The 22,568-nt window shown below is 42.9% G+C and overlaps 1 protein-coding gene and 2 long non-coding RNA genes across 3 annotated transcripts; 1 reads left to right on the plus strand and 2 right to left on the minus strand.

Annotated features, from left to right (window-relative positions):
* The first annotated feature begins 400 nt into the window (after positions 1–400).
* LOC118476773 (uncharacterized) lies at positions 401–6,733 on the plus strand. The gene is made up of 2 exons (XM_035966490.1): positions 401–671; positions 6,401–6,733. Exons 1-2 carry the CDS (start codon positions 430–432, stop codon positions 6,453–6,455), a joined length of 297 nt encoding a protein of 98 aa, XP_035822383.1. The 5' UTR covers positions 401–429; the 3' UTR covers positions 6,456–6,733.
* Positions 6,734–8,479: 1,746 nt separating this feature from the next.
* Positions 8,480–14,654, minus strand: LOC111591146 (uncharacterized). The gene is made up of 7 exons (XR_002750330.2): positions 13,857–14,654; positions 13,337–13,444; positions 13,090–13,223; positions 10,862–12,841; positions 10,342–10,449; positions 10,096–10,229; positions 8,480–9,847 (listed from the first exon to the last, which is right to left on the minus strand). It is a non-coding gene; the product is annotated as an uncharacterized lncRNA (long non-coding RNA).
* A 10-nt stretch (positions 14,655–14,664) lies between these two features.
* Positions 14,665–18,501, minus strand: LOC111591145 (uncharacterized). Its single transcript, XR_002750329.1, has 4 exons — positions 17,783–18,501; positions 17,263–17,370; positions 17,016–17,149; positions 14,665–16,767 (listed from the first exon to the last, which is right to left on the minus strand). It is a non-coding gene; the product is annotated as an uncharacterized lncRNA (long non-coding RNA).
* Between the last annotated feature and the right edge of the window lie 4,067 nt (positions 18,502–22,568).

Below are 22,568 nucleotides of genomic sequence, written 5' to 3' on the forward strand. Positions count from 1 at the left end.
CTTGGCCGTCCTATTTTACCGTAGCCTTTAGCGCTTTCCGCTGCACCGCTTTTCCTACTGCAAGCTTGACTCCAACTGTGTAGAGTATTGCATAGAGTTTGTGACTGCGGACAGCCTAAGCACCGCTGGTAGCCTAGAGTAGGGACGATAATAGGGAATTTTTTTTATTGAGGACCTATTCAGGACCTATTTATATCCGTTTCTGCTATAAAAAAATCATCACGAAGATCTCCACGAGCATTTGTGGGAATATTTTTCGTATTCTCGTTTTCCACATAGATAAATTCTGGATAGAGATCCCGTATCCGCTTAAATTATAATTAGGACATACATCTTTTGTTATTAATATAAAATATTATCACTTGACGCAGATTGCATCCTCATCGGGGTTCGCGCGAGGGAGATGAGACGCAAAGGAAAAAAGAAAAAATGGCGCCCGGTCCCCTGGGCCGCTTCTTCTTCCTCTGGCGTTCTCCTTTCTCCGTCGCACGGCTTGCAGCGGTGCGGGACTCGGTCTCCTGTTGTTGGGCCGTCTTCCTCGTGCCGTTCCCTGGCCCAGGGATACAGTACCCCGACGCCGTCAGCGGAGCGGCCCCTAAAGGCGCGTTTTCCTTGGATCGGGTGGAGTCCAGGGGTGTCGCTGGTCTCTTCGCGTCTGCTTCCCCTCTCGGGTGAGTCGCCTCGTCTGTTGTCTTCTCCGCCCGCAAAACCCTCTCCCTCGCTAGGGTTTCCTCTGGATTTTGTTGGTGCGCATTCTTTTCCTCACTGTGCCGCCTTCCTCTCGCACCTCTGGTCTCTCCCGTCTTCGGTGAGGTCTAGTTTTGGTGGGGGTTGGTGCGTTTCGTCTTTTCGTCCTCCGGTGGTTGAGGAGGAGTGGCCGCGTCTGGGTTCTGGTGTTCTTCGTTGCCCTGCGAAAATCGCTGCTATGGATCCGAAAGGAGAGAACCCCCAGAACTCCCAATGGGATCGTTGGGGTCCGTCGGAGAAGCCGCAAGGTTCTCATCCTTGGAACAGACCAAGAAACCTTAGCTGGAAGCTTAAGCCTAATATCGGCAAATCTGAGCAGCAGAAAGGTGTCCTGTCTCCTCATCCTGGTGAGGGAAATCAAACAGGTAACCCTTCTGTCTCTCCTGTTCCTTTGAAGAAAGATCTCGATCTTGTTCGCCCTGCGTTCTGTCAAAAATGTGGTGTTAAAGGACATCATGCCAGAAATTGTTTTAACGCTTTGTGGTGTGATATTTGCCGCAAGGAGACACATGTCACTTCGCGTTGTGTTCTTCCTAAGCAAAACAAACCCACCATGCCCATTGTTGGTTTGGCTGCTGATGGTTTAGGGTTTTATCTGTCTCACTTCGCTAAACCTTTGATCAAAAAGCCAAAAAGGGTTTTCATCGGTCTGGTTAAAGTGGTTGAGGGACTTGTCTCTGCTGAAGATCTTGAGAGATATTTCGGGTTTCACTTCCCTTGGAACAAAAGGTGGAAAGCTACCAAATGCCATTCAGGATTTCTGATGCAGTTTCCCTCCCAAGAACGTCTTGATGAAATGATAAGCTTCCCGGAGCTGAAAATGAAGATGTCTGGGGCCAAGATCGCTGTTGTGCCTTGGAGTTCTAGGGCCAAACCTAAATCTAGACTCCATACTGTGTGGGTTATTGCTGAAAATGTCCCTGAGGAATTGCAGAATTACCAATCTATCTGTGAAATTGGTTCAATGATAGGCGCTGTGGAGGAGGTTGACCTTATGTCTCTGGATTCTGATGATATAGTGAGATTTAAAATCCACATTAAAAGTGTGGCTATGATCCCTCCTGTGGTGGAAGTGGCTGTCAAGCCTTTTCTTTATGATATCTTCTTTAGAATTGAGTCTATTTGTGATGAAGGATGGAATGATGATTCTGTGAATTTGGGTAAGAGAGCCTCGGTTCAAATTCATGGATCTAATGATCCGCTTTTTGATAAATCTGGGAAAAAACCCAAGAATCTGGATGATGATGTCCCTGAAGAGGAGCCTAATCCTATTCTCAAAATTGGGGAGTCTTCTTCTCAAGGCAAAGAGTTTGCCAAACTGTCTGACCCTAATCTTGTGCCTTCTAAAGATGTGTCTGATGATGAACAGAAACTCGATAACCTTTCTGATGAGAAGGTGGATTTTGATCCAAATGAAGATGATCTGCTTAGCTCGCAAGAATTGGAAGAATTCGCTAAGGATATGGAGGAAGATCCAACTGATTTTCAGTCAAAAATTGGTGCTATGATCTCGATTCCCCCCAATGATGAGATGGTTATTGAAGGGAAGAACAAAAAGCCTCTGGACTTGCCTACCAACACGGCTGAAGGCGTCAGGAAAAGCTCTAGGTTGGAGAAGAATGATGAGGTGAAGGTGGTTGATAAAACGATATACAGAGCAGAAGCCAAGGATGCTTTCCTCAATAAAGGTATGAGTTCTAATTCCTTTTCTTTGCTTGATTCTAATTATGATGATTTGATAGATTTAGCTTGTAAACTTGGAGTTTCTTTGGGCCCCTCTGACTCCGATGTGATTGATAATTTGGAGTTGATCAAAGATCTGGAACGTTCCAGAAAAATTTTGGCCTTCCAAGCTTGCAAAAATAGTATGACCCCAAATGTGGAGGTCCCTTCCCTTGTTGATCACATAAACATGGATAGTAGTGTCCATGATGATTCTGACCTGAATATTGATCAGGACTTACTTGATGTGATGGTTTTACGAAAAGGTAGGAAAATTAAGCATCGGAAAAAAACGATTAAAAAAAGGCTTCCCCTAAAAGTAGAGGTCCATCTACGAAAAAGGGGAGTCTATCTGTTCTTACCTCCCTCCTGATCCGTTTTAAATCATGAGAGGCCTTATTTGGAATTGTCAGGGTTTGGGTCGTGATTCTAAGTTTGATTTCCTGAGGGAAATCATTAAGGAAGAAAAAATTGATTTCATTGGTTTACAAGAAACTAAAAAAGATCATTTTAATGATTCTCTTCTGTCCTCGCTTGCGGGTAGCAAGCTTTTTGCCTGGTTCTCCTCTCCTCCCAATGGGAGATCGGGAGGTCTTTTAGTGGGTTTTAATTCTGAGGTGTTTGATGTTAGAGAATTTGATGCGGGTGAATTCTTAACTCGCTCCCTTGTCCTCCACAGAGAAAAAAAATTTATCTGGAATTTCGTTAACGTTTATGGGGCTGCCCAAAATGAGCACAAATCTCGCTTTCTCAGTGAATTGTCTGCTGTTTGCTCGAGAAGCCAGGTCCCCATGCTTATTGGTGGTGATTTCAATATTCTCAGGAAAGCTGAGGAAAAAATAAACCTGGTACCCTCAGCAAATGGAGTTTTCTGTTCAATAGCATTATAGATCATCATGGTCTAGTTGAATTTGATCTGAAAAATAGACTATACACGTGGTCTAACAATCGTAATGATCCTACTTTTGAAAAACTTGATAGATTTTTGGCCAGTCCTGACTGGGATCTTGCTTATAATAATATTAGTGTTATCGGGTTAAATAGATCCTTTTCGGATCATGTTCCCCTTTGCCTTCACACTGATTCCCTGCCCATGGTGCGTAAGGATTTTCGTTATGAGCTGTGTTGGAAGATTAGGCCTGATTTTCACAAATTAGTGGAAAATGTTTGGACTCTTCCGGTTGGTGTGTCCAACAGTCTTGATGTTTGGAAAATAAAATTGAAACGTTTGCGTCAGAAGCTTAAAGGTTGGAACAGTAATGTGGTAGGTCACTACAAAAAGTTGAAGAAAAACTTGATTGAAAAAATTGATATTCTGGATAAGGCCAGTGAGTCGTCTGGCCTTTCGGAGGCTGACAGATATATGAAATTAGATTTGGAGTCTAATCTCAGGAAGATTGTGGATGAGGAAAACATTAGCCTTAGACAAAAAGCTAGGGATAAATTCTTATTAGAGGGTGATGAGAATTCCAAGTATTTTCATTTGATGGCTAGACACAAAAAAAGGAAGTTGAAAATCTTGACTCTTTCTCACGGTGATATTGTGGCTCATGATGACCATGGCATTAATCAACTGGCGACTTCCTTTTACAAAAATCTCTTTGGTCCTTCCCGTGATTCGAATATTTCTCTGAATAACCTGGACATGAAACAGCTGGGGGAGGGTGATAGAATTCTGCTCACCAACCCCTTTTCTTTGGAAGAGATCAAGGATGTGGTGTTTGCTTTGAAACACAATAGTGCTCCGGGCCCCGATGGCTTCCCTTCTGAATTTTTTCAGGAAATTTGGGATGTGATCAAAAGTGATCTGTTCAATCTCTTTAAAGATTTTCATGATGGCTCTCTCAACATTGAAAGACTTAATTTTGGTATTGTCACTCTTATTCCTAAGGTCCCTGATGCGACTGATATTAAAGCTTTTCGCCCAATTTGCTTGCTTAATGTTTGCTACAAAATCATTACCAAAGTTCTTACTAACAGATTGGCTCGTTGCATTACTTCTGTGATTAGTGACCTTCAATATGGGTTTATAAAAGGAAGATATATTATGGATGGTGTTCTTTCTTTGCATGAGATTATTCATGAAGTTAAACGGAAGAAACAGAATGGGGTTATTTTCAAAGTCGATTTTGAAAAAGCCTATGACAAGGTTAATTGGAATTTTCTTCATAAAATGATGATAAAAAAAGGGTTTGGAGATTTATGGAGTGATTGGGTTTTGAAGACTGTGAAAGGTGGCAAAGTTGCTATCCGAACTAATGATGTGGTTGGGCCCTACTTTAAAACTCATAAAGGTGTTCGCCAAGGTGATCCTTTCTCCCCTCTCCTTTTTAATGTGGCTGCTGATGGTCTTGCTTGTCTGATCCAAAAAGCCAAGGATGAAGGTGTTATCAAAGGCCTTATTCCTCATATTGTCACTGGTGGCTGCTGTTGTCTTCAATATGCAGATGACACCATTTTTCTGTTTCAGGATGATTTGGAAAATGCTAGAAATTTGAAGTTTATTCTTTGCATCTTTGAACAGATTTCTGGCTTAAAAATTAATTTTCATAAAAGTGAAATTATTTGCCTGGGAAATGCCTGCAATAGAGAACATCTATATGCTGATATCTTCACTTGTCCTCCCAGTGGTCTTCCTATGAAATACTTAGGGGTTCCTATTGATAACAAAAAATTGTGCAAATCTTTGTGGGATCCCATTGTTGGAAAGGTTGAGAATAAATTGGGCTCCTGGCAAGGTCGGTTCCTTAGTTTGGGTGGCCGGTTAGTCTTGCTTAACAGCAGTCTCACCAACGTTCCCTTGTATATGCTTTCTCTATATAAATGCCCCAAAGCTGTGTTAAAAAAAATAGTTATCTTCAGGAAAAGATTATTATGGCAGGGAGGGCATGATCAGAAAAAATTTCATTTGGCTGCTTGGAACTTAGTCTGCTCCCCTAAAAATATGGGCGGTCTTGGTGTTTTGGATTTGCAAAAAATGAATGAAGCTTTGTTGGCTAAATGGATTTGGAGACTAGAAAATACTAGTGGTTTGTGGCAATCCATTATAAAAAGCAAATACATTATGAATAAACCTATTATTTCGGTGAAGGATAGACCTTCAGATTCTCATTTCTGGAAAGGTATTCTCTCGGTTCGAGACAAATATTATAAATACTGTAAAATAAAGATTGGTGATGGTAAGAGTTCCAGTTTTTGGAAAAATATTTGGTGTGGCAATATGACGCTGGCTGACAAATACCCTAATTTGTTTGAGGTGGCTTATGACAAAGATATCACTGTTCATAAGGTTGTCTCCTCTAATTTTCAGTTGCTGACTTTCAGAAGAAGACTTATTGGTACTTTAGGTGAGGCCTATAGTGACCTTATGGATCAGTGTAGCCAGGCCTCGCTTTCTGGAAATGCTGATTCTTCAAATTGGTTGTTGGGTTGCAAAGGTTATTCGGTAAAATCTTTTTACAAAATGTTAAATAATTCCAGAATTGTGGTTCCTGTGAATTTTATGTGGAAAACCAGACTTCCGCAAAAAAATAAAGTGTTCTTATGGTTGGTCAGAAATAATAAGATTTTGACCAAAGACAATTTGGTAAAAAGGCACTGGCATGGGAATACGGCCTGTAACTTTTGTGGATTATTAGAATCCATAGATCACCTATTTTTTCATTGTCCTGTGGCCAGATTCATTTGGAGAATCATCCAAATTGCTTTCAAATTGTCTTCTACCCCAAAAAACTCAGCTGACCTCTTTGGTCCCTGGATTGACAGTTTTCATAATCCTGAAAAGAAGCTGATTCTTTTTGGATGTGGTGCTGTTATTTGGGCTATTTGGCGTACTCGTAATGATTGCTGCTTCAATGCTAGGCTGATTGATGATCCATCTAATGTGATTTTCTCCTGCTGTTATTGGATTGATGCTTGGTCTATTCGACAGACAAAGAAGGGAAAAAGACTGGTGGAACAAGGAAGCCGCAGAATTCGAAAGATAACAAGTGATATCTACAGCAAGGCCCATGGTTGGAAGCCGGTTGACAGGCGTCTCCAGTGACATTTTGCTGCTGCTCATGCATCTTTTGCTTCTGGATGTATACAGCGTGTCTGCTTTTGGTAGATAAAAACTAGCGTTCTTGTCATTCCTGGTGATGTGATGTTCCCGGCTGCTTTTGGGGCATATCCTTTGTAGATATTCAGTGTTATCTGTTAGACTGTCGGTCTTTTGTTGGTTGACCGTATTCCTTCTGCTGGGTTTAATGCTTTGTGTAGCTGATATTGTGGTAGGCTTATCGGCTTGTGTCTGTTGGTTTGTCGTGATTCCTGTAAGAACTATGTTTGGTTTCTATTTCTTAATGAAATAGGGGGTATCCCATTGTCAAAAAAATAAAATATTATCACTTATACATATTGTCAGATGTAAAAATTTATTATGTACCTTAAAATGAACACTTTTGTACAATGAGGGATCTCTTGACAAAATAATTATTTATTTTTATTATTAACTATTACATGAAAAATCGACACGTGCAAAGTTAACGGGTCTACGCGGGGAATAGTGATACAAAATGCTTTTGCATCTCTATCCCCGTGGCCATTTACCCATCGGAGAACAATTTCCCTGTTTACATCTCTGTGGGGAAGAAATTTCTCCATCCTCGTGCTCTAAGGGTTATTTTAGGAAATGCATTTTTCCAATTAATTCCTATTTTTAAGAAAAAAATAAACTATTTTTTCTTAGAAAAATAAAAACACCTAAGGAAAAATGAGGTTTGCAATCTAACTCTAACGAATGAATTATTCATGTGAAATCGGGGATCAGATGCCATTGTCATCACTGGGAGGGAGCCAACAGCTGTGATCCCAACATTTATTCATATAGTTTTTTTTTGAAGAATCAACATTTATTCATATAGTTGAACGGGAGGCTGCCGAGCGGCCAAAAGGGCTCTGATCCGATCGACGCCTAAGCACCGCTGGTAGCCTATAGTAGGGACGATAATGAGGAATTTCCGATAAAAAAATTCATCACGAGAATCTCCACGAACATTTGTGGGAACATTTTTCCTATTCTCGTTTTCCCACGGAGATAAATTCTCAATAGAGATCTCATCTCCACTTAAATTATAATTAGAACGTACATCCTTTATTATTAATATAAAATATTGTCATCTATATTTATTGTCAGATGTAAAAAATTCTTATGTGTACATTAAAATGAACACATTTATACAATAAATAATCTATTGACAAGGTAATTATTTATTTTTATCAATAACTATTACATGAAAAATCGACATGTGCAAAGTTAATGGGTCTCCGCGATGAATAGGGATAGGGAATGCTTCTCTGTCCCTGTCCCCGTCCCCGTTTAACCATCAAGGAACAATTTTCCCCGTTTACGTCCCCGTGAGAGAAAACTTCCTCATCCTCATGCTCTAAGGGCTATTTTGGGAATTCTATTTTTCTAATGAATTTCTATTTTTCTAAGGGAAAATGAACTAATTTCCTTAGTTAAATAAAAACACCTTAGGAAAAATGAGGTTCCCAATCTAACTCTAAGGGCTAGTTTGGCAGCTCCATTTTCCTAAAGGATTCCTATTTTCCCAAAGAAAAATAAACTAATTTTCCAAGAAAAAAAATGAAAATTCCTTGAAATAATGAGGTTCCTAAATTAGCCCTAACAGATGAATTATTTATAAGAAATCAGGGATCGGATGCCATTGTCATCATTGGGAGAGAGCCAAGGAGGGCGGTAGTGGGAAGCTAGTATGCAAATAATGGAAATCGCAGCCACAAGAGCTATACTGAGGTGTGCTTGCATTGGCTGGAGCCTGCATGGCCAAGCATTAAAGATATGAAAGCTCGGATGATTGTCACTAGTGTTTGACGCGCGCCCTGCGCGCGCTGTTTTGTTAATGGTATCAGAATGAATATATAAAAACAAGGATGGTATAGATTACACAACGATGATATCTAAGACAATTAGAATGATCAGCATTTAGCAGTATACATTAAAACCATCAACTCAAATTTTGCTCGATGTATTGTCATCCAGAATATAATTTTCACTTTTGTCATGTCTAAGAAGTAATCTGCTGACGTTCAGGTAATTTTACAAACCTGTTTCAATATAATTTTGACTCTTTAGGTGCGCATGTAGTAGAATTGGTGTCCTCCATATTGAAAACTGAACACATGGAGAAGAGGACAACATATCGATTAAGATACTTGCAGCTCTCTTTGAATGAAAACAATAAGACATAATCAATGGGCAGAAAGGGATGACATTTAAGAATACAATTATCAGTTGCAAGTTGCAACATCTGGTGACCTAGTACCCTATAACAAAACATACCCTAGAAAAAATAAACCATCATGGCTACAAAAGATTAGGATCTACAATAAGAGGGAAAATAAAAGAGGGAAAACTGGACGAACCACCATTCAAAGTTCACCAGAAATTATAAAAATAAAAGAAACTATTATCTAACATCATGGCTACAAAAGATTAGGATCCGCAAAAAAATAGGGGAAAATTTGGATGGTCTACCATTCAAAGTCCACCAGAAATACTTAAAATAAAAGAAACTATTACCTACCAGCATTATCTTCTTAGCTATATCAGCAAATTTGAGGGAGATCCTTGTATCAAATACTGAAATTACTGCTGTAATATGACGCGCCCGTTTTCCAATTTGATGCTTGTTGAACAGAGTGAGTGCTTTCACAAAATGCTAGATGGATATTTTGAAGCGACAGTTACTTCAAGGTTGGACTCAAAACCACTAATGACACATGAAGACAACCAATTCTTAAAAGCAGAGAATGGGCTCAGTATTCCATAAAAATATTGTGGTCATCTTAAGGTACTTAAATAGAGCAGCACGTGCAGGATATAGTGCTTGAAAGTCCGAGGAGCAAGATTCGGTTCGCCTGGCGACAAAGGAACCAAAACTAATCCGTCCAATCAAAGGCCGACCAGGAATGACTTACCAATAGAGGGAGAAACAAATCCACCGACTCTCGGGTGGATCTCTTTGCATTCCACTGGGCGGGCGGAGGAGGAACGCTGCCGAGGGCAGGGTGGTGCAGGAGCATGGAGAATCCGGCACTGAGTGTTTGGAGCGAGTGTCATGATGATGAGTGGAGATCCCCCTCTCGCTCCCGGCTCCTCCCCTAGGAGAGCGAGGTCAGAGAGAGCACAATCAGCAGTACCGACCATGGGAGGTAGAGCACGTCGAGGAGGGGAAAGACACCGAGGCAAGGAGCGGGGTGGGGGTGGGACTGCTGCTGGTGGTCGCCATCGGCGATTTAGATGGATCTAGGAGAGGGGCATACCAGTTTGAAGTTGCACATCATCAAAAAATGAACCAGGTAGCCCCTGTATCTGTTACACATGAAAATACACCACTGCATCAAGTGGTACTAAACATGCAAACAAACAAATAACTCTTGTATTGTATTTCTACTAAACATGCATCATCAAATGGTACTAAACTGTATCAAATGGTATTAAACATGCATCGTCACGACTTGCAGATGTCGCAGCCGCAAGCATTAGAATTGTAGCCTATGAATTATTTACGCCCAAATTGAGAGAATAAACAAATCTAATAGTTACAACATCTGTCATACCTGAGTATCCATCAAATGGAATCTTATGATTCCTGTCATGCCAAAATCATACTGCATCTTGCTTGTAGCAGTTTCTTTTGCTTTTTCGTCCTGGGAAGAAATCAGCCTGGCATTGATATAAAAACTTGGATCAACTGTAAACAAAAACAAATATTAGTTCCAGGAGGTGTACTTTCAATAATTTGCAGTTTTTTTGTTTTTTTAACTAACTATTGCTTATCCTCGGGTCTTGTCTGTTTTTCTTACCACTTCAGGATTCACACAGCTAACAGCATGTCCAAATGAAACCTGATAAGCAGGCATCCAAATTCAGTTGTTGGCAGTACATTAGCTTTCCTCTTAAATTCGTTTTTCCTGTTCCAGGGCAAAACCAGCGCGTAACTATCGTCTATGATTGAACTATAAATAGAGCGGACAATAGTCATAAATTAACAAAAAACAAATGCAAAAGGAGAAACGACTATCTTCTTCTGTAACAAATGCGACAGTACTTGCCTCTTTTGTAACAAATGCAATGAAGATGGTTGACATAGTATAAATTTGATTGTAAATATTTGGATAGAGTTAGAGTTGGAATATATTGGAGAGGGTCCTGTTAAAATGCAATGTCTATGGGACATAATAAAATAGAACCTAAATATAGTTGAAGGTGCGTGCAACATGATCTTTGTGCTTATTTAAGAATGTTGGGGCTATGAGGAATGCAGGAAAGAAAAAATGTATTAACTTGCAATGAGATATTACTGGCAGTTTAGGAGCTGCTTACTGAAGTATACAGAAAGCATAACGATGGTGAAGATTTTGGAAGTTGTTAAAGCGTGAGCCATCTTCATCCCATAGACGCTTCATTTTCTAAGCCTCCCCTTTTCCAACTCATACTGATCTCTCTCTCTGTCTCTCATATATTGTTCTTCCTTTCTGAAATACAACCATAGAAAGCGGATTACCATCGTCCAGAACACCACATTCTGTTGGGGCATAACATCGAGCGTCTTTCGCACGTCGGTGATGCGTTCGAACTGGCGCAGCATGACCATGAACTCGATGTCATCGTCTTCGTCGGCGAAGAACCTGAGGAGGGGAGACATCCTATGGTGGATGTGGAAGCAGCGGACGAAGGCAACTGGGGTTGGAACTGAGGTGCGCCAGGGCTTGCGGATGAGGGAGGAGCGGGGCAGCGATGAGGGGGGCGCGGGAGCCACTGCGGTGCAGGGGCGACGGGGATGGAAAGGAGGCGACATGGGAGAGCATGGGGAGAGGCGACGAGGGTGTTCACGCGGGTGTGGTGTCGAGGGAGAGGAACTTCGGGAGGGGGAGGAAGCGTCTGGAAGTCTCCGGCAATGTGGAGACTGGAGATGCAGAGAATGTGTTTATTTGTGTGGAGGCAAGTGGGAGGAGTAGGACTGATTGCGTCCACTGGATCTGAATCTTACGGTTGATATTAATTTGATGACGTGGATAGTGTGAGAAGCGCCGTTTTCGTTCTGCTTTCATAATATAGAAAAGGTGCGCATGTAGTAGAATTGGTGTCCTCCATATTGAAAACTGAACACATGGAGAAGAGGACAACATATCGATTAAGATACTTGCAGCTCTCTTTGAATGAAAACAATAAGACATAATCAATGGGCAGAAAGGGATGACATTTAAGAATACAATTATCAGTTGCAAGTTGCAACATCTGGTGACCTAGTACCCTATAACAAAACATACCCTAGAAAAAATAAATCATCATGGCTACAAAAGATTAGGATCTACAATAAGAGGGAAAATAAAAGAGGGAAAACTGGACGAACCACCATTCAAAGTTCACCAGAAATTATAAAAATAAAAGAAACTATTATCTAACATCATGGCTACAAAAGATTAGGATCCGCAAAAAAATAGGGGAAAATTTGGATGGTCTACCATTCAAAGTCCACCAGAAATACTTAAAATAAAAGAAACTATTACCTACCAGCATTATCTTCTTAGCTATATCAGCAAATTTGAGGGAGATCCTTGTATCAAATACTGAAATTACTGCTGTAATATGACGCGCCAGTTTTCCAATTTGATGCTTGTTGAACAGAGTGAGTGCTTTCACAAAATGCTAGATGGATATTTTGAAGCGACAATTACTTCAAGGTTGGACTCAAAACCACTAATGACACATGAAGACAACCAATTCTTAAAAGCAGAGAATGGGCTCAGTATTCCATAAAAATATTGTGGTCATCTTAAGGTACTTAAATAGAGCAGCACGTGTAGGATATAGTGCTTGAAAGTCCGAGGAGCAAGATTCGGTTCGCCTGGCGACAAAGGAACCAAAACTAATCCGTCCAATCAAAGGCCGACCAGGAATGACTTACCAATAGAGGGAGAAACAAATCCACCGACTCTCGGGTGGATCTCTTTGCATTCCACTGGGCGGGCGGAGGAGGAACGCTGCCGAGGGCAGGGTGGTGCAGGAGCACGGAGAATCCGGCACTGAGTGTTTGGAGCGAGTGTCATGATGATGAGTGGAGATCCCCCTCTCGCTCCCGGCTCCTCCCCTAGGAGAGCGAGGTCAGAGAGAGCACAATCAGCAGTACCGACCATGGGAGGTAGAGCACGTCGAGGAGGGGAAAGACATCGAGGCGAGGAGCGGGGTGGGGGTGGGACTGCTGCTGGTGGTCGCCATCGGCGATTTAGATGGATCTAGGAGAGGGGCATACCAGTTTGAAGTTGCACATCATCAAAAAAATGAACCAGGTAGCCCCTGTATCTGTTACACATGAAAATACACCACTTCGTCAAGTGGTACTAAACATGCAAACAAACAAATAACTCTTGTATTGTATTTCTACTAAACATGCATCATCAAATGGTACTAAACTGTATCAAATGGTATTAAACATGCATCGTCACGACTTGCAGATGTCGCAGCCGCAGGCATTAGAATTGTAGCCTATGAATTATTTACGCCTAAATTGAGAGAATAAACAAATCTAATAGTTACAACATCTGTCATACCTGAGTATCCATCAAATGGAATCTTATGATTCCTGTCATGCCAAAATCATACTGCATCTTTCTTGTAGCAGTTTCTTTTGCTTTTTCGTCCTGGGAAGAAATCAGCCTGGCATTGATATAGAAACTTGGATCAACTGTAAACAAAAACAAATATTAGTTCAAGGAGGTGTACTTTCAATAATTTGCAGTTTTTTTTGTTTTTTTAACTAACTATTGCTTATCCTCGGGTCTTGTCTGTTTTTCTTACCACTTCAGGATTCACACAGCTAACAGCATGTCCAAATGAAACCTGATAAGCAGGCATCCAAATTCAGTTGTTGGCAGTACATTAGCTTTCCTCTTAAATTCGTTTTTCCTGTTCCAGGGCAAAACCAGCGCGTAACTATCGTCTATGATTGAACTATAAATAGAGCGGACAATAGTCATAAATTAACAAAAAACAAATGCAAAAGGGGAAACGACTATCTTCTTCTGTAACAAATGCGAAAGTACTTGCCTCTTTTGTAACAAATGCAATGAAGATGGTTGACATAGTATAAATTTGATTGTAAATATTTGGATAGAGTTAGAGTTGGAATATATTGGAGAGGGTCCTGTTAAAATGCAATGTCTATGGGACATAATAAAATAGAACCTAAATATAGTTGAAGGTGCATGCAACATGATCTTTGTGCTTATTTAAGAATGTTGGGGCTATGACGAATGCAGGAAAGAAAAAATGTATTAACTTGCAATGAGATATTACTGGCAGTTTAGGAGCTGCTTACTGAAGTATACAGAAAGCATAACGATGGTGAAGATTTTGGAAGTTGTTAAAGCGTGAGCCATCTTCATCCCATAGACGCTTCATTTTCTAAGCCTCCCCTTTTCCAACTCATACTGATCTCTCTCTCTGTCTCTCATATATTGTTCTTCCTTTCTGAAATACAACCATAGAAAGCGGATTACCATCGTCCAGAACACCACATTCTGTTGGGGCATAACATCGAGCGTCTTTCGCACGTCGGTGATGCGTTCGAACTGGCGCAGCATGACCATGAACTCGATGTCGTCGTCTTCGTCGGCGAAGAACCTGAGGAGGGGAGACATCCTATGGTGGATGTGGAAGCAGCGGACGAAGGCAACTGGGGTTGGAACTGAGGTGCGCCAGGGCTTGCGGATGAGGGAGGAGCGGGGCAGCGATGAGGGGGGCGCGGGAGCCACTGCGGTGCAGGGGCGACGGGGATGGAAAGGAGGCGACATGGGAGAGCATGGGGAGAGGCGACGAGGGTGTTCACGCGGGTGTGGTGTCGAGGGAGAGGAATTTCGGGAGGGGGAGGAAGCGTCTGGAAGTCTCCGGCAATGTGGAGACTGGAGATGCAGAGAATGTGTTTATTTGTGTGGAGGCAAGTGGGAGGAGTAGGACGGATTGCGTCCACTGGATCTGAATCTTACGGTTGATATTAATTTGATGACGTGGATAGTGTGAGAAGCGCCGTTTTCGTTCTGCTTTCATAATTAGAGTTGGAATATATTGGAGAGGGTCCTGTTAAAATGCAATGTCTATGGGACATAATAAAATAGAACCTAAATATAGTTGAAGGTGCGTGCAACATGATCTTTGTGCTTATTTAAGAATGTTGGGGCTATGAGGAATGCAGGAAAGAAAAATGTATTAACTTGCAATGAGATATTACTGGCAGTTTAGGAGCTGCTTACTGAAGTATACAGAAAGCATAACGATGGTGAAGATTTTGGAAGTTGTTAAAGCGTGAGCCATCTTCATCCCATAGACGCTTCATTTTCTAAGCCTCCCCTTTTCCAACTCATACTGATCTCTCTCTCTGTCTCTCATATATTGTTCTTCCTTTCTGAAATACAACCATAGAAAGCGGATTACCATCGTCCAGAACACCACATTCTGTTGGGGCATAACATCGAGCGTCTTTCGCACGTCGGTGATGCGTTCGAACTGGCGCAGCATGACCATGAACTCGATGTCGTCGTCTTCGTCGGCGAAGAACCTGAGGAGGGGAGACATCCTATGGTGGATGTGGAAGCAGCGGACGAAGGCAACTGGGGTTGGAACTGAGGTGCGCCAGGGCTTGCGGATGAGGGAGGAGCGGGGCAGCGATGAGGGGGGCGCGGGAGCCACTGCGGTGCAGGGGCGATGGGGATGGAAAGGAGGCGACATGGGAGAGCATGGGGAGAGGCGACGAGGGTGTTCACGCGGGTGTGGTGTCGAGGGAGAGGAATTTCGGGAGGGGGAGGAAGCGTCTGGAAGTCTCCGGCAATGTGGAGACTGGAGATGCAGAGAATGTGTTTATTTGTGTGGAGGCAAGTGGGAGGAGTAGGACGGATTGCGTCCACTGGATCTGAATCTTACGGTTGATATTAATTTGATGACGTGGATAGTGTGAGAAGCGCCGTTTTCGTTCTGCTTTCATAATATAGAAAAGGTGCGCATGTAGTAGAATTGGTGTCCTCCATATTGAAAACTGAACACATGGAGAAGAGGACAACATATCGATTAAGATACTTGCAGCTCTCTTTGAATGAAAACAATAAGACATAATCAATGGGCAGAAAGGGATGACATTTAAGAATACAATTATCAGTTGCAAGTTGCAACATCTGGTGACCTAGTACCCTATAACAAAACATACCCTAGAAAAAATAAACCATCATGGCTACAAAAGATTAGGATCTACAATAAGAGGGAAAATAAAAGAGGGAAAACTGGACGAACCACCATTCAAAGTTCACCAGAAATTATAAAAATAAAAGAAACTATTATCTAACATCATGGCTACAAAAGATTAGGATCCGCAAAAAAATAGGGGAAAATTTGGATGGTCTACCATTCAAAGTCCACCAGAAATACTTAAAATAAAAGAAACTATTACCTACCAGCATTATCTTCTTAGCTATATCAGCAAATTTGAGGGAGATCCTTGTATCAAATACTGAAATTACTGCTGTAATATGACGCGCCAGTTTTCCAATTTGATGCTTGTTGAACAGAGTGAGTGCTTTCACAAAATGCTAGATGGATATTTTGAAGCGACAGTTACTTCAAGGTTGGACTCAAAACCACTAATGACACATGAAGACAACCAATTCTTAAAAGCAGAGAATGGGCTCAGTATTCCATAAAAATATTGTGGTCATCTTAAGGTACTTAAATAGAGCAGCACGTGTAGGATATAGTGCTTGAAAGTCCGAGGAGCAAGATTCGGTTCGCCTGGCGACAAAGGAACCAAAACTAATCCGTCCAATCAAAGGCCGACCAGGAATGACTTACCAATAGAGGGAGAAACAAATCCACCGACTCTCGGGTGGATCTCTTTGCATTCCACTGGGCGGGCGGAGGAGGAACGCTGCCGAGGGCAGGGTGGTGCAGGAGCACGGAGAATCCGGCACTGAGTGTTTGGAGCGAGTGTCATGATGATGAGTGGAGATCCCCCTCTCGCTCCCGGCTCCTCCCCTAGGAGAGCGAGGTCAGAGAGAGCACAATCAGCAGTACCGACCATGGGAGGTAGAGCACGTCGAGGAGGGGAAAGACATCGAGGCGAGGAGCGGGGTGGGGGTGGGACTGCTGCTGGTGGTCGCCATCGGCGATTTAGATGGATCTAGGAGAGGGGCATACCAGTTTGAAGTTGCACATCATCAAAAAAATGAACCAGGTAGCCCCTGTATCTGTTACACATGAAAATACACCACTGCGTCAAGTGGTACTAAACATGCAAACAAACAAATAACTCTTGTATTGTATTTCTACTAAACATGCATCATCAAATGGTACTAAACTGTATCAAATGGTATTAAACATGCATCGTCACGACTTGCAGATGTCGCAGCCGCAGGCATTAGAATTGTAGCCTATGAATTATTTACGCCTAAATTGAGAGAATAAACAAATCTAATAGTTACAACATCTGTCATACCTGAGTATCCATCAAATGGAATCTTATGATTCCTGTCATGCCAAAATCATACTGCATCTTTCTTGTAGCAGTTTCTTTTGCTTTTTCGTCCTGGGAAGAAATCAGCCTGGCATTGATATAGAAACTTGGATCAACTGTAAACAAAAACAAATATTAGTTCAAGGAGGTGTACTTTCAATAATTTGCAGTTTTTTTTGTTTTTTTAACTAACTATTGCTTATCCTCGGGTCTTGTCTGTTTTTCTTACCACTTCAGGATTCACACAGCTAACAGCATGTCCAAATGAAACCTGATAAGCAGGCATCCAAATTCAGTTGTTGGCAGTACATTAGCTTTCCTCTTAAATTCGTTTTTCCTGTTCCAGGGCAAAACCAGCGCGTAACTATCGTCTATGATTGAACTATAAATAGAGCGGACAATAGTCATAAATTAACAAAAAACAAATGCAAAAGGGGAAACGACTATCTTCTTCTGTAACAAATGCGACAGTACTTGCCTCTTTTGTGACAAATGCAATGAAGATGGTTGACATAGTATAAATTTGATTGTAAATATTTGGATAGAGTTAGAGTTGGAATATATTGGAGAGGGTCCTGTTAAAATGCAATGTCTATGGGACATAATAAAATAGAACCTAAATATAGTTGAAGGTGCGTGCAACATGATCTTTGTGCTTATTTAAGAATGTTGGGGCTATGAGGAATGCAGGAAAGAAAAAATGTATTAACTTGCAATGAGATATTACTGGCAGTTTAGGAGCTGCTTACTGAAGTATACAGAAAGCATAACGATGGTGAAGATTTTGGAAGTTGTTAAAGCGTGAGCCATCTTCATCCCATAGACACTTCATTTTCTAAGCCTCCCCTTTTCCAACTCATACTGATCTCTCTCTCTGTCTCTCATATATTGTTCTTCCTTTCTGAAATACAACCATAGAAAGCGGATTACCATCGTCCAGAACACCACATTCTGTTGGGGCATAACATCGAGCGTCTTTCGCACGTCGGTGATGCGTTCGAACTGGCGCATCATGACCATGAACTCGATGTCGTCGTCTTCGTCGGCGAAGAACCTGAGGAGGGGAGACATCCTATGGTGGATGTGGAAGCAGCGGACGAAGGCAACTGGGGTTGGAACTGAGGTGCGCCAGGGCTTGCGGATGAGGGAGGAGCGGGGCAGCGATGAGGGGGGCGCGGGAGCCACTGCGGTGCAGGGGCGACGGGGATGGAAAGGAGGCGACATGGGAGAGCATGGGGAGAGGCGACGAGGGTGTTCACGCGGGTGTGGTGTCGAGGGAGAGGAATTTCGGGAGGGGGAGGAAGCGTCTGGAAGTCTCCGGCAATGTGGAGACTGGAGATGCAGAGAATGTGTTTATTTGTGTGGAGGCAAGTGGGAGGAGTAGGACGGATTGCGTCCACTGGATCTGAATCTTACGGTTGATATTAATTTGATGACGTGGATAGTGTGAGAAGCGCCGTTTTCGTTCTGCTTTCATAATATAGAAAATATATTCCTAGCGGTCTCTATTGTGCTCGGATTCAAAATCACTACAATCCTGCCAAATGATCAAAATGGCCCTAAACTCTTACCATTAACACTTCATTGTAAACCCTTAGACAATCTCTTGCACTTGTTAGTGAAATAAATAACAAGTAGATATGTGCTATCGATGCATATGGAAAAGGAGTTACACACTTCTCTACTCTTAGAAGTCTTTCGCTCCAAATCTCAGGACGAGATTCTTTTAAGGGGGAGAGATGTAACACCCTAGGTGTTTGTCTTATGTTAATCAACAAATATGGACCTAATCTATCGAGATTATTAAAAAGATTCCTCAGACTTAGGAATTTAATAATCTCATAAGATGAGAAGTTCTGTGTCGTTCGGATCGATCGAGTAAGCGAGTGTGATTTTGAAAAACCTCTGTTGTTTGTAATCCAGATCGCACGCGTTACCGAGAATTCGTGCACAAGGTTTTGAATTGAAATTTGTTTTCCAGCAAATTATCAATGGTAAAGAAATCGAGTGTTTGAATATCAGATAAAGTTTTTCGGGTTGAATCGAATCAAACGTTGATTAAAATATCATATTCGAAATCTTTTTAATCCAGCGTTTTGCTTCTCACCCAAATCATAATTTGAGAGTGTTCTAGCCGGTCCATTTCGACCTCTCAAACACTAGTCCCAAACCAAAATGTGTGATAAATGTGTCTTTACTTTATTTGAAAATAGTGGGAAAATCCTCTATCTTTTTTCTCTCCACCACCTCTGGTGGTTTCCTGAAGCCGCTCAGCAGGTCTCCTGTCCTTATCCATACGTTGGACGCCTCTCTTCATCTTCCTTATCCCAACATCCATCATTCACTCTCTCTTCCTCATTTCCTCACCACCGTCTCTCCTCCTCATAGCGCTTGGCCTCATCAGCGCCTCTCCCCTCAAGCTCGGCACGGCGACTGCCAGCCACCATCCCCAGCTCATTCTTCCCCTCATCCTTCTCACCCATCACGCCTAGGTCCGGCGTGTTTCCATGTGTTACCAACGACGGTTTGTGTGAAGGGGAAGGAAAGGTAGGGAAAGAGAGAAGGAGCAGGTAGGATGGAGAGACGACGACTTAGGGTTTCTTTTAGGGAATTCTTGTTCAAAGATAGTTACACCATGCCTGCAGCGCTACTTAAGTTCTCAGCTTCACCACACACATCACACCTTATATCCTCCATTATGAGCCTGAGACACGGACATTGGGCTTCCTGACGCGACTTGAGACCCTAGGGTCGTTGCGGCTGCTTGCTAGGCCTGCTATCTGTCCATGAACACCACCAACTTCTGATGTCGCGATGTCTCCCTCCTCACATCCCTGGGCAGTGTCTGTAACAATCCCCCGGCGATGAGAGCTTGCTTGCCCCCAAGCAGGAGCAAATGGAAACTTCTGGCGCAGTCTTCCCACGTAGCCAATGAAGGAGGCATGCCGGACCACTGGATGAGCAATTGAGACAACCCTGCAGAGTTCAGACGACATTGTAAAATTTTGTCAGGTACCTGCAACCCTTCCAGGGACTGAGGAAGTTGAGCAACAACAACAGTTGGAGAGATAGCCTTCTTTAGCTGGGAAACATGGAAAATGGGATGTATTTTAGATGAAGCCGGTAAATCCAATTTGTAAGCAACCGATCCCACTCTGTTGAGAACAGTGAAGGGCCCAAAATACCGGAAAGCAAGTTTTTGGTTCGATCTGGGAGCAAGGGAAGACTGAATATATGGTTGTAAACGCAGGTAGACTTGATCCCCACCGCAAACACTCTTTCAAATCTGCTTTTATCAGCCTGGGCCTTCATACGCAATTGAGCACGGTGCAGGTGTTACTGAACTAAAGTTGTTATGACAGCCTTGTCTTGAAGCCATTCATCCAGAGACTGATTTTGAGAATTACCAACAACATTCAACCCAAATGGTTTTGGTGAGTAACCATATAATACTTCAAAGGGGGAGAGACCCAGGGCTTCGTGCTTGCTGGAGTTGTAGCAGAACTCGGCTAGGTAAAGCCAATTGATCCATTTGCTAGTGCACACGTTGACAAAGCAACGGAGAAAGGTTTCCATACACTGGTTAACACGTTCCGTTTGCCCGTCTGTTTGTGGGTGGTAGGAAGAACTCATGTGAAGCTTAACATCAGCTAGCTTAAACAAAGCTTGCCACAATTGGATGGTGAATATGCTGTCACGGTCAGAAACAATCGCTACTGGCATGCCATGGAGCTTGCATATATGCTGCATAAAGTGTTGGGCCACAACCAGTGCTGAAAAGGGGTGTTTGAGGGCAATAAAGTGACTGAATTTTGAGAACTTGTCGACCACTACCATTACACAGTTCTTGTTGCCATAAGTTGGGAGACCCTCCACAAAATCCATTGTAATTGTCTGCCAAGCCCCATTGGGTACAGGTAGAGGCTGCAAGAGTCCAAGATACTTGATCCTCCCCGGCTTGGACTGTTGACACACAGAGCACGAAGCCACAAATTGTTTAGCAAACTTCCTCATACCGGGCCATGCAAACAACTGTTTCAGCTTGGGATACGTGGCAGGGAAACCCGAGTGCCCACCTACAACAGAACTGTGTATGGCCTCCAAGATGGCTTGGTGCATTGACCAGTTGTTACCCACCCATATCATGTTTTTGAATTTGATAATACCATCCTAAAGAGAAAAATGAGGAACTGATGATCCATTCACCACCAATTTGGCTAAAAGTTGTTTAGCTTCTTCATCCCACAGATAGCCATCGATGATGTCTTGAGACCATTGTGGGGAAAATGCCGAGATGGCCAGGACATTAGGTGTATCATGCACTCGTCTTGATAGTGCATCAACAACCCTATTGTCTGAGCCTTATTTGTAAACTATCTTGTACTGCATGCCAAGTAACTTTGTAAAGACCTTCTGTTGCCAAGGGGTGTTAAGCCTTTGTTCATTGAGAGCACCTAGAGGGGGGGTGAATAGGTGATCCTGTAAAACTTAAACTTATAGCCACAAAAACTTGTTAAGTGTTAGCACAATAATTGCCAAGTGGCTAGAGATGAGTCTCAACAAAACACAATACCACAAGAGATCAAACACAGAGATGACACAGTGGTTTATCCCGTGGTTCGGCCAAGACCAACGCTTGCCTACTCCACGTTGTGGCGTCCCAACGGATGAGGGTTGCAATCAACCCCTCTCAAGCGGTCCAAAGACCAACTTGAATACCACGGTGTTTTGCTTTGCCTTTCAATATCCCGTTTGCGAGGAATCTCCACAACTTGGAGTCTCTCGCCCTTACACTTGAGATTCACAAAGAAATACGGAGTAAGGGGGGGAATGAGCAACGCACACAAGACTTCAAAAGATCAGAGCAACAACACGCACACAAGTAGCAACAAGAGCTTGCAACACAACTCAAAGAGTTCACAACTCCACAAGAGCTCTATATGCTATCACAATGAAACGAATGCGCGAGATCGATGTCTTGGTGCTTAGGAATGTTGTAGGAATGCTTGGTGTTCTCCTCCATGCGCCTAGGGGTCCCTTTTATAGCCCCAAGGAAGCTAGGAGCCGTTGAGAACAAATCTGGAAGGCCATCCTTGCCTTCTGTCGTCGGGCGCACCGGACAGTCCGGTGCACACCGGACACTGTCCGGTGCCCGATTTCCTTCCTTAAACAGCGCAGCCGACCGTTGCAGATCTGGGAGCCGTTGGCGCACCGGACATGTCCGGTGCACACCGGACAGTCCGGTGCCCCCTTCCGACCGTTGGCCAGGCCACGTGTCGCGCGCAGATTCCGCGACCGACCGTTGTCTCGGCCGACCGTTGGCTCACCGGACAGTCCGGTGCACACCGGACAGTCCGGTGAATTATAGCCGTACGCCGTCGGCGAATTCCCGAGAGCGGCCACTTCGCGCCGTGTCAGCCTGGCGCACCGGACACTGTCCGGTGCACCACCGGACAGTCCGGTGTGCCAGACCGAGCTGAGTCTTGGCTGTACACAGCCAAGTCTTTGCACCTTTCTTCTTTTCTTTTTCTTTCT

Source organism: Zea mays, chromosome 3, assembly GCF_902167145.1.
Source record: "Zea mays cultivar B73 chromosome 3, Zm-B73-REFERENCE-NAM-5.0, whole genome shotgun sequence".
Taxonomy (NCBI): domain Eukaryota; kingdom Viridiplantae; phylum Streptophyta; class Magnoliopsida; order Poales; family Poaceae; genus Zea; species Zea mays.

What these genes read in the sequence shown, in the direction of transcription:
- LOC118476773 (XM_035966490.1), top strand. Translation starts at nt 430, where the DNA reads ATGGCGCCCGGTCCCCTGGGCCGCTTCTTCTTCCTCTGGCGTTCTCCT. An exon ending in GCGTCTGCTTCCCCTCTCGG is followed by an intron (nt 672 to 6,400) that starts GTGAGTCGCCTC and finishes TCTATTCGACAG; the next exon opens with ACAAAGAAGGGAAAAAGACT.